This window comes from Branchiostoma floridae, chromosome 1, assembly GCF_000003815.2.
Source record: "Branchiostoma floridae strain S238N-H82 chromosome 1, Bfl_VNyyK, whole genome shotgun sequence".
Taxonomy (NCBI): domain Eukaryota; kingdom Metazoa; phylum Chordata; class Leptocardii; order Amphioxiformes; family Branchiostomatidae; genus Branchiostoma; species Branchiostoma floridae.
The window spans coordinates 12,239,095-12,250,620 of record NC_049979.1 but is presented as its reverse complement, the minus strand read 5'-3'; the positions used below and the strand labels follow the sequence as shown (position 1 = coordinate 12,250,620).

The window sequence follows — 11,526 nt, the reverse complement described above, 5'->3', positions numbered from 1 at the left end:
AATATGCATAATATTCTTCCTGAAGTCCTTACTTTATCATACGTAAAACGCATAACGTTAGAAATTACAATCGATATCAACAACTTATTTCATCATATGGAAAAATATATACATTGAAAAGTACAATATAGCAACTTGAATCACTTGAAATGGGGAACACTGACAACTCATCATGATTACATAGATAATGAAAGTACCATACCATACCTGTTTTCACTCTCCCACAAGATCCATCGCAGCGCCACGTCGAACAAAGTCTCTTCCGAGAACGCGGCCAGCGTGTCTTCCTGCAGGATCTCCGCGATCTCGTCCGCGTCCAGGTCCAGGAACACCTCGGAGTCCACGAAGCTGCGGAAGACGTCCGGGCGGCCCAGCACCGCGTGCACCGCCTGGGTCAGGGCCAGCGAGCCCGTCTGCCTGGCGAACCTGAAGGCGTGAACTATGTTCTCCAGCCTCACGTGTTTTTCCACAAACCTGAGTAGAATAACGTGGACTGGTTTATTGTAAAGGAATCAAACCCAATAAACACCGTTTTTAGATCAACAGTGGCGGTAGTTGACTCTCATGTCACGTTATTATTAGTTCATTGTTGTATACTATACCTTATCATTTTTCCTTTCCGTGTATACTAGCCTTCAGGCATGATTTTGCACAAAAAAAAATTATTATTCAAAAGAACAAGATTTATAGTTAAGGCTGAAATGCAAGGGTATTTACTATATACAACGAGTAGGTAAGGCCTGGGTCACATTTCCAAGCTGGGGCCCAGCCGAGATGTTTTAAGAAAAGAAAAATCAAATTGTATACCAAGAAAAGTACACAAATTATGCCCTTGAATCTTATTTTGACATTTTGTGTATTTTGATGTTTATCATATCGTTTTTTTCGCTCCCGAAAGCTGCCCGGCCGGGCCCCCTTTTTTAAATGTGGCCTAAGCCTAAAAGGCGACATATTTAAACATTGGTTCACTGTTCAAATCTGAACAATACTTTTTGACAAAGAGAAAGAATATAAAAAAACACCTGCAACAATGACCGACAAGGGTAGTGCAACCGAGGTAAGTGGCAAACATCGCCACCTCCTTCCACTCCGCCGGGGAGGATATGTCGAACTCGCCCGTGTACAGGTACGCCAGAAACGGCTTCAGGCGCTTGTCGGGAACGCCGTTCACTATCCAGCCTTTAGCTTTGCTCCGCGGGAGTTTCTTAGCGAAGAAGTCGACGCAGGCGGCCAGGATGACTCGGTGGACCGGGATGCTGATCCTGTCCTCCTCGCTGGCAGAGTGGAGCAGGATGTCGCACAGAGCGCCCGTCTCGAACAGCGCGCGGAGGGATTTCAGAGCCTCGTCACTCGTGCGGGTGACGAGGAACAGTTGGTCTTGTTGAGGCACGCTCGCGTCGCCATGACCTGAATATTTAGGACATGATAATAATGATAACTATGACAACACCACAGCAGCTTAACTTCCTTCAATGTCTCGCTTTAGATTACGTCAAAGTTTGTCCCCATAAGGTCAGGGTCTTGAAAAGACTCCAGAAGCTTGCAAAATTCCAGACCCACCCGGGATTCGACTCAAAAGACTGACTCCAAGATCGACCAGATCTACCGCGTTGAAAAAAAGGGACAGGCTGCGTCTCGAAAGCTCCCAAGTAGAAAACTTTGATTTGAGAAATGGTTTAAATATTTCGTCAAAAGGATAATTATGATATTCAATGATAATGGTGCCCAAATTGAAAGCAACGGCTTCACAGAATAATGTTGAATATGTTCCACAACTTTAGTGCAATGCAACTTTGTCCCGTCGTGTTGCTATGTTGAATAAGCCATTGTCGAAATTGCGCTTTTTGATGATAATTGTTGCTTAAAAGGTATACATTTACAGATATTATACACACATATAACTTCTTCCCATAATGACAACAGCTAGCACTCACTAAAGTACATGTACTATCAGAATCCGCAAAGATTTTTGTAATATTGGTGTGCAATCTATTGTAGTGAAACGGTAAGACTCCATCATATTCTATATTTTTATCTATTTAATTTTTTTTTCAACTTTATGGTTCCCCCTTCAGTTATTCAACTGATTTCCAAGATTCTTACGTATCATTAAAAAAAAGTCATCTGACCTTGCTCTAGAAGCTGGAGAAGCTCTCTCATTCTCAGCGCCTTCGCGACCTCGACCATCCCCTGCCTCTGGGTCTCGGGAACCGCGAAAGTCCTAGGGTTAGGGGCGGGGTGTGTGAGGGTTTATTAACACCGACTTTTTGTTCAAATACGCATGATAAACTTACTTTCCAAGCAGAGGTTAGGTAACAGAAAATCACCTGGCGTAGGCGTACTCCAGCACCACGGCGAAGTATGACCAGGGCACGGGGATTAGGGTCTCCCGCTCCGTCACCAGACAGAACCTGGGGTGCGGGAGTAGGTTCATCAGTTTGGTACGTCATTGACTAGGGCTAACTTCTCATTTCCAAATCGGGGGCCGGTCGGGCCGTTTGTGGAAACAAAACATAGAAATGAATACGTACGCATATGCACAAATGATGCCCATGGCTATTCTCTTTATGTCTTATGTATTATGTGTATTTTAACGTTATATCATACTTTTCGTTCCCAAAAGCTGCCCAGCCGGCCAAGGTTTAGACGTATGCCTAAAGAGACTCTTTTTTTCACAACCCATGCTTTATGTTCGGTTGGGACCATCTCAGAAAACAATCACTGTATATGTGTAAATACTTTACGCTTGTTACTGATCTTCGGTTAGAGATGTCCCTCGGATGGGACGAAAAGCAGTAGGCCCCGTGCTTTAGGAGAGCCACAGCTCGAGCATGTTAAAATATTCCACGCTTATCGGGAAAAGTAGGGCTACTACTGCCTACAAGGCCGTCCCGGAGTGTGTATCAAACCTTACAGTTCTTACGCATCTGTAACGTACTGTACAAAACTGCTGTGTTGTGCCTAAATGTGGTTTACCGGTCATGCAAAACAAGCAAGCAAACAAAAAAACAAAAAAACAAACAAACAAACAAACAAACAGACAAACAGACAAACGAACCTGCCAAGGAACCAGGCGCTGCATGACGCCAGGATCACCTTGTGGGCGTCGAACCTTGTCATGTGGCAGCAAAGGAAGAAATAATTAACGTTGATTTGTATTAATTTTTACCAAATGAACAGTTTTGATAGAATCATTTGTACTCCACATTCTATATGAACGACAAAATACGGACATTGTGATATTGCTGAGCGAGCAAGCAAGTGATAGTGAGTGAGTGAACAAGTGAGGGATTGAGTGACTTAGAGAGTGAGCGAGTAAGTAAGTGAGTGAGAGAGTGATCGAATGAGTGAGTGAGTGAGTGAGTGGGCGAGTGAGTGAGTGACTGTCAGTGAGTGAGTGAATGTGAGTGAGTGAGTGAGTGAGTGAGTGAGTGAGTGAGTGAGTGAGTGAGTGAGTGAGTGAGTGAGTGAGTGAGTGAGTGAGTGAGTGAGTGAGTGAGTGAGCGCCTGAGCGAGCGAGCGAGGGAGTGAGTGACTGAGTGACTGAGTAGCCTGGTATCTAGCCGTAATATAGGTCCGAAGTCACTGTCAATGATGGGCTGTGCACGCCAAGAGGAGAGAAGAGACTCGGGAGCTATATTACGGCTGGATACCAGGCTATGACTGAGTGATTGAGTGTTTACAACTTTAGTAGTACAGACCTCATCCCGTCCTCTGTCACCACGGTGGTGTCACACTGGAAACCCTGGCTCCGGAAGGTGTAAAGCCGGTCGAGCAGCCACGCGCTGTGGGAACCTTCACCCAATGGAGGAGCAGGAAACATTGTGACGGCCATGAACGCGATAAAGGCTAGAAGCTGTTGATAAGAGGTCTACTTCTGCCACAGGGTATGGGCAGTGTAGTGTTTGTTATTGTTCCGTGTTTGTTATTGTTGGTGCAGAACATGTTCGAATGCGCCTTGTTCACGTCGTCAAAACAAAGAACGTCAGAAAGAGAAAGTGTTCTTTCAGTGTGCCCCACGTCCGACGCCATTTCTTACGCGTTATGATCACCTGTATCTACGCCAGCTGTCCCTGTAGCTCAACTGTTAGAACTCCTGGTTCCAAATACATGTACTCGGTGCAAATATGCATATCAAGCTTTATTTTCTTGTTACATTTCCCCCCGCATAAGTCACCCCAAACGCAAACCAGCCGTTCCTACCTGGCCTGACGAACTCAGACTCTACTCTACTCTATTTCAACGGGAGCCTGCACAGGCAGTTAGTTTCTAATTCTTATAGATGGCATTTCTAGGTCGAATAGGCCATTTAAACATTAATATCAGTCTCCAAATGACTCGTCAAAGTACAAATTGGCCACATACTATTAAATACACATGGAGTTAACGCTGGTTTACTTTTATCCGGGTGGTTACCTATATCCGTTGTTTAAAAAAGATATTAATGCAATATTTTAATGTTTTTTATATGTCTTTAAATGTAATTTGAAACCATCAAATTACATACCTGTCGTCGACTTGATATCCCTAAATACGTTGATAACGGATAAGCAAAGTTACCTATATCACCTATAAAACAACAATAACTCTGCGTTCGGCCAACTGAAAAATCATCTACCCCATTTGACCGGTTTCAACTGTTTCGCCAGCAGCCATAGTACTAGTAGTCTGGTATTAAGTAGTGAGTAGATGCCACTAAACATTGCGCTTTTCTATGACCTTATCCCCAAGCAGGAGGCAAAGGCAGTACCCAAAGTGGAAAACAGTATACAGCTGGCCCCCGAGCCAATTGGACACTGTTACAGCCCTTTGGCCACTGCCTTTGCCCTCGAAAGATCTGCTTGGAGATTACAGATCGATGACCCACATCTTCTTATGCGTGTGTTTGACCCCTAAACTATGACCTGCATACCTTAGTCACCGGCGAAAGAGGGAATCGGCCATTCAGAAATGACTAATTCTTTATGACCAGATCGCAGTGTAGCGTGTACAACAGTGTAGTACATCTTGTTGTGTTTCAATGCTGTACTGTGCAATATTCTCTCAGTATGACTTGGTGACTGGCTTCATCGTGCCAATTAATTTTTAACAGCCTATGTTTTACATAGCGTCGCGATCGAAAAGAAAATGTCGCCTACGGAAAGAGTCGACCTCTCAGGTACCTGGAAGATGGTGCAGGTAGAGAACTTCGATGCGTATCTACAGGCTCTAGGTAAGCCTTTCTGAGAGATATGGGTGTTTGGGAGCTGTTTTTATGATACTTGATTGATACTAATGCGGTTCACCTTTTGTTAAGATCAGAGCTAGTTAGGATAAGGGTCAAGCTTGTGGATAGCTCCGGAATACCAGACCCCTGGCACGATCTCAATGATATCTATCGTACGGGATCTTCGCTTTTGTAGGCATGTTGGTCCCCAGATAGGAGGAGTTGGCCCGTGCGGGCTGAAAATAGTATGGCATTCAGGCTAGCTGCGGACCCCCGTGTTGAACATTAAGTACTATATCATGATACTCGATCGCCCCGGTGTGCTCTGTGTTTCTGGTCACTAGGCTAATTCTTGGGTACAGAACAGACACGGGAACATAACGTGTACTCTCCAAGCAGAGGTTGGTGGGAAAAATCGTGACCTTTTCCTTTTATGCCGTATATTTCGACCAGCCTCACCACCAAGGTTGTTGGTGGAGAGGCTGGTCGAAAAATACGTCATATAACTCATATACGTCATCAAGAAAAAGGTCACGATTTTCACCACCAACCTCTGCATGGAGAGTAATAACGTGTGCGTTCTACGACCTGTCCCCATACATCTAGCGTTAACCACCACTGTACTCTATCTTCATGTATGACTATAACGTTATACAATTATGATGTTTTAGCTTTGTACGCTTGTTTGCTTGTTTGTTTATTCATATCAAGGACTTTCAAGAGGAGCGGGTTCAATTGGAGCGAGACTCCTGCCTAACCGAAGAACTCTAATCTACTCTACTATTATCATGCTATGAGTTGTGTAATGATATGCCTCTGGCTCTGTGCCTGAAATAAAAAAAAATAATAATAAAATGCCGTTTTAGTTCCCTCAATCTACCAGGCCGGCTGCCGACGGCAATTCTGATTGAGATATGTCCATCATGCCCACAAGCTTCTCGTGACATCGTTAACATTAACAAGGTGCACGTCTTCAATCATCCTAGGCATTGGGTTTGTACTTCGTGCCATCGCCAAGATGTTGAGCAACACCCAAATCATCGAGCAAGATGGAGACAGCTTTTACGTCAAGGACATCAACACCTTACAGGTGACATTTCCTATTTATCTAAATATAATGGTTGAAATCCTTTAACACCTATATGTGTAAAGTGTAATATGCTTAAAAGCATCATTTCGACGTGTATCGCAGGAGGGAAACGCTTCAGCAACCGAAGAGTGACCAAAATCATAGGTTTCCTGTACTCAAACAAGTCTTGACTTCGTCTTTAATGGAACCGTCCTACAATTGTCTCCACCTCATGTACACATCAGTTCATAACTTGGATTGAATACCTGTTTGACTTCTTTTCAGTGAATTCAGTCACTGACGAACGATCCTGCCTGGAACATCTACTCATTTGCAGAACGCTGCTAGATTAACTTTGGTATTGCGTGCCTAATATTAATTAATGTCTAACCTTCATTGACGTCCCTTTTGTCTGTCCGTGGCCGGGTAGACGCACGAAGTCACCTTCCAGATAGGAGTTCCAGTGGAGGGGACCACCGTGATAGGGAAGTACAGGGTACGTCGCTTGAATCAAATATTTGACGAAAAACATTGATCTTGCAAACTATACACTTCGTCAAGCAAATCGGCAATCTTTGTTGACATTCCTTTTTTTCACGGGAATTGCAATAGAATTTGCAATAAACTTTCATGAAACGTTGATAGATACATCAACCTAGATTATTGGACATAACACTACATAACATAGCGTACACAGTGAACCCGTCGGCGACATACTATGTGATTACTGTATTTACTTTCCCTTGTATGATTCTATGTGCCAACGCACATTTATGATATATAATACGTTATGAGTGAAAACAAGCAATGGCGAGAGAAATAAACTATCAAGACTTTAGAATTTCCTGAAGTTCCTCATACATACAGCGAATCCGCATCCGTTTAGCACAACGGACGCTAGCTAGAGCACGTCATATCCACGTGAGTACAAACGCCCATATACGTCACGCTGACACCTCCCTGCAGGTTACCGTGACCTGGGACGGAGACGTTTTACGAGGCTACACCGAGACAGACAAGGGGATCATCCGGACGGAGCGGTACATACGGGAGGATGGCACCATGCTCTATGTAAGCACGCTGTAAGATTTCATGAAAACATTTTGCAGCCTGTTGACTGAATGTGTTTTTTTTACATATTCGTTGATAGGCTACGTCTACATTGAAATAGAAACTGGTGGGGTTACAATTAAGTAAGGTGTCTTCTAATCGAAAGTACATATCATAGTAAAGTGCCCATTTCGTCTGCCACGATGAAACTTCAAAGATGGAAACACAATTTTTTGTGGTTTACGAAACCTTATACATCTCTTCTTTATACAATGTAACATGTTTTTCAGGCCATGACAGCTCCGAACGGCGTGAAAACTACACAGATATTTGTCAAGCAATGACGTCTAGCGGCCGTCTGTGTGAACTACATGTGCGCTGTGACGTCGACTCCGTTCTACCTCACAAACAAAGAGACGCGTCATCAGACCTATTCTGAGAGAAAAACATTGCACCATCAAGTATGAAAGCGTCAGCGGACCAAGCAAACAAACAAAAACTTTGGAAGTATTACTTGGTGATTTAGTCAACAATGCCAATTCAAAAGAAAGAAAGTGAAAGTGATGTTGAACCAGAACTACTCTTCCACTGGGCATGGACACAAACACATTTGATAGAACACCACAAACACCTTAACGTTAATTACTTTGCGGAGGTTTGTGTCCTACGGACTCATGTTTGGTGACTGACTTTGTCGCGTGACCTTGGTCACGTGGGTCTATTTTTGACAGAAGTAGCGGAACAGAAGTAAAAAAAAATATTTTGGAATATCAAGTCCACGGACTGTGGTTTCAAACTGCAATGCTTTCAAAATATTACCGCTTGAAAGCACGGTCTGTTGACTTGATATCCCAAAATACCTTGTTAAAAAGAAAATAACATACAACATGCAATCCCACTGATTATGGTGAACTAGCATTACGTCACGTCGACCGCTTTCTGTAGATTGCTGCCGCCTGGGACGGAGACGTGTTACTGAGCTACTCCGAGACTCAAGGGGCCGGGGTTATCCTGGCCAAGCGACACATACGGAATGACGGCACCATGCTCTAGTGTAAGGGTGTAGTCACACGTACACAACGTTATATTCTGTAAATGTATTTAAGTTCGCGGGAATTTGATTTCGCGGTAGCGGGAAAAAGGACTTTTCGCGGTGGTTTGAATTTCGCGGTAGCACCAGGCACTGACTGTAGTCTCTTACTGCCATGGAAAAATGTTCGCGGTGGTTTTAGTTCGCGGTGAAGCGGCCACCGCGAAAACCGCGAACATTAATCCACCGCGAAAGTTTCTGCATTTACAGTATTCAAGTCCGAATCAGGTTCCGATATTGTCATCCTCTGCCCGGCTTGACAGATCGCGGGAAAAACAGTAGATCATAGACAGACAACGTGTCAAAGCCAGCTGAGGTGTACGGTTTGCTACCAGATAACTCCTCTGGTAGCCTGACTAAAATCGCACTCCTACCAGCCGGCCTACAACCAACGCCCGTAAGACATTGTGTAAACACAGGCCAACTCCTTTAGCATGCTATCTGTCTATATTTGTCCAATTTCTATTATTTTTCTAACTACCAGTGGAGCCTTGTGGAGGCTAAGAATACAGAGCTCATACGGACTTTAATATATGTGTGGATTTGTACGCACGTGTGACCGCACCCTAAGGCCCCCATTCAACAAGACGGCCCTGCAACGTCGCTGTGACCTATACTAGATTTGTGTAATTACTAACGGGATATGATTGTATATAATCATAATCGATATAATCATAATGGGAATATAATGTAAAAGTGTGTGTGTAATGACATCAAAATAAGCAATGAAGTCTTCTATGTTTCCAGCAGCCATTCAGTTCCATAGCGGTTCATATTTTCATGTAATCCATGTACATTTGGCACTTTATTGTTATTCAGAAATACAAGTGAAAAAGTATCATACATGTATATATCCAATGCTAAAATAACAGGTGAAGGATACCTAGGACGTTGAAAGTATACTGCATCATAATGTGAATTACAAAAATACAATTACTTTAGATTAGAAAAATCTTATACATGTAACGTTACATATCTTCTGTATCACCTCTTTCTCTTTTTACTTTCCATAACAGCTCCAATTTCAAAAGGTGTGAAACTACATGTACACATATATTTACCAAGCAATGACCTCTAGCGGTCGTCTTTGTGAACTACATGAATTGTGCGCGGTGACGTCGGCTTACTTCTACCTCAAAGAGAAGCAAAACTGCATCATCAGTCAGAGCCTGGTTCAATACTCAATACAAAAATATGAACACTTGAGCAGACTAAGCAAGCAATTTGAAAGTAAATTTTAGTAATCATTCAGTGTATAAATGGCAACGAGCAACTCCAAGACCTCAATAAGGGTAGCATGGTGATCTTAGTTACACTCCTAAGTACCATATGGGCGGTATCCAGTGGTGCTGTATCATCCTTTGTATTTGACGATGTGACCAATGATAATAATGTTTACCATCACGGGAGGGAAACATGTTGTCTATGCTCCGTTTCTTACGTAGCAAGTGGCAGGACAAAGCTGGAGGGGCTGGTCACCATATATGTGTTTGAGTAAGAATAGCAGTAATTTGTTAAGCTAGGTCATGTGAGAGTAAGCATTATTTGATTATAACAAATGTTATAATTATCTTTCTTGTATCATAATTATATCAAATAACAATATCATAGCTACTATAAACAAATTAATTACCTCTGTATGTCCCTGCATGGTACTGTGATAGTGGGGATTAACATTACACGGAGTCAAAAATATTGTTAAATCATCCATTCTGGCAGCTTGAGTTGTGACGATATCTTAGCCTCGTCAACAGGACCTACGCGTCCGGCTTTGTTTTGTGATTATAATGTTTTTTGGCGACGCCTCATGGGCTAGCCTAATTCTGGGTGTGTATCAGTTCATCCGGCTAGGAGGCGGTTAACGTTTACATGTACAAGAAATCGGGTGCTATCAGTACTGATCATTCATTCGTTCCTTTATATCCTGTTTTTAGTGGCACATGCGTATACGGCAGAAAGTTATATTGCTATTGTATTATTTTTATTGGAAGGGGTTACTATAGCTGGCCCTTCCCTTTTGACGTAGACAAACACGGGGTCCACATTTTGCCTCCCTTCCATAGACGGGCGCAGCCCGAACCGAGATGCCCTGGCAGGAATTGAACCGGGACCTAGAGCTCAACTGCGACACTCTCAGAACTGATACACAACCAGGGAAATTCACATTGTAAGCCAGAAAAGCCAGACCCGTTGAGGCTGATGAGGAAGCTAATAGAGGATACTTCACGTTCTCACGGTGCGCATCTCTCTGTGCGCGCTGATCTCCACGCGGTGACCTTCCGACCCCGTCGTCATGGCAACCCTCTGATACTTGATCCTGGTTTCAGACGACCTGACGGCCACGTCTGTCCTTGTTGCCGTGGCCGTGACTGCCCCAGACGTGTCCCGCTTCATCAGTGCCTTGCCGGCTCCGCCGGTCTTCACCTCGTCTCGGTACTTTTCCTGCGCCTTGTACTTCCTTCGTCTTCGGTGCCGAACGAAGAGGATGATGAGTACGATCAGAAGGATGAGGAACAGTAGGACGCCGATGCCGATGAAAACAAACATGGCCACGTTGACCGCTTGCTTAGGGAGGGGAGGGGACAGGTTTGGTCTACACACGTCATAGTTGCCCACACGGTCACTCACCACGAATTCGACACTGGAACATTAGATCAGAAATATACATTCATCAATTTTGTTGATAAACTAGAATTACACATGGCCTTCCAGTGAAGGTAATAAACGAGAATGACTGTGACAAAAACTAGGATCGCTGAGACGGAAAACTTCTTACTTCGTTTGACAACAACTGGCTGTAAAGTTCGCTGTGATGGTCTGGTTAGTAAGTCCGGGCCGAAAGTCCTGTAGTATCCAGGTGAAGTTGCCGTTGGTCGCTCGGGGGGAGATGCTCCTCAGCCCGTAGCCCTGGTCCCGGTACGCCGTGGTCACCGTGAACGTGCGGGAGTCGCAGGTGGAAGCGTCGACGTCCCGGCACGTCCCGTCCACGGAAACCACTTCACAAGTCGGTGGGATGAAGTCTCGCTCCTGTTTGGATGGATGCATGGATGAATGGACGAAAGGACAAAGAACCGGAAATAGAGTGTCTAGAATCATCATTTTTGTTCTACC

At 44.0% G+C, this 11,526-nt stretch overlaps 3 protein-coding genes across 3 annotated transcripts in view; 1 reads left to right on the top strand and 2 right to left on the bottom strand.

Moving 5' to 3' along the window:
* Positions 1–4,256, bottom strand: part of LOC118428321 (kelch-like protein 26) — an 8,061-nt gene extending 3,805 nt beyond the window's left edge. Inside the window, exons 1-6 of the mRNA XM_035838365.1 lie at positions 3,702–4,256; positions 3,059–3,112; positions 2,328–2,411; positions 2,130–2,221; positions 1,023–1,407; positions 203–474 (exon numbers count right to left, since the gene is read on the bottom strand). Of these exons, the coding sequence (XP_035694258.1) occupies positions 203–474; positions 1,023–1,407; positions 2,130–2,221; positions 2,328–2,411; positions 3,059–3,112; positions 3,702–3,835 (1,021 nt within the window). The 5' untranslated portion in view covers positions 3,836–4,256. The remainder of the gene's footprint in view (positions 1–202; positions 475–1,022; positions 1,408–2,129; positions 2,222–2,327; positions 2,412–3,058; positions 3,113–3,701) is intronic.
* Positions 4,257–4,893: 637 nt separating this feature from the next.
* Positions 4,894–8,083, top strand: LOC118427162 (fatty acid-binding protein, heart-like). Its single transcript, XM_035836803.1, has 5 exons — positions 4,894–5,212; positions 6,193–6,296; positions 6,706–6,771; positions 7,242–7,346; positions 7,616–8,083. Exons 1-5 carry the CDS (start codon positions 5,128–5,130, stop codon positions 7,667–7,669), a joined length of 414 nt encoding a protein of 137 aa, XP_035692696.1. The 5' UTR covers positions 4,894–5,127; the 3' UTR covers positions 7,670–8,083.
* Positions 8,084–9,154: 1,071 nt separating this feature from the next.
* Positions 9,155–11,526, bottom strand: part of LOC118426895 (von Willebrand factor A domain-containing protein 7-like) — a 29,743-nt gene continuing 27,371 nt past the window's right edge. Inside the window, exons 15-16 of the mRNA XM_035836491.1 lie at positions 11,192–11,442; positions 9,155–11,056 (exon numbers count right to left, since the gene is read on the bottom strand). Of these exons, the coding sequence (XP_035692384.1) occupies positions 10,639–11,056; positions 11,192–11,442 (669 nt within the window). The 3' untranslated portion in view covers positions 9,155–10,638. The remainder of the gene's footprint in view (positions 11,057–11,191; positions 11,443–11,526) is intronic.

Excerpts from the sequence above, each read along its gene's own strand:
- LOC118427162 (XM_035836803.1), top strand. The coding sequence starts at position 5,128 with ATGTCGCCTACGGAAAGAGTCGACCTCTCAGGTACCTGGAAGATGGTG. Across the intron at positions 5,213-6,192 it reads TGCGTATCTACAGGCTCTAG|GCATTGGGTTTGTACTTCGT; the intron begins GTAAGCCTTTCT and ends CAATCATCCTAG. Across the intron at positions 6,297-6,705 it reads AGGACATCAACACCTTACAG|ACGCACGAAGTCACCTTCCA; the intron begins GTGACATTTCCT and ends GTGGCCGGGTAG.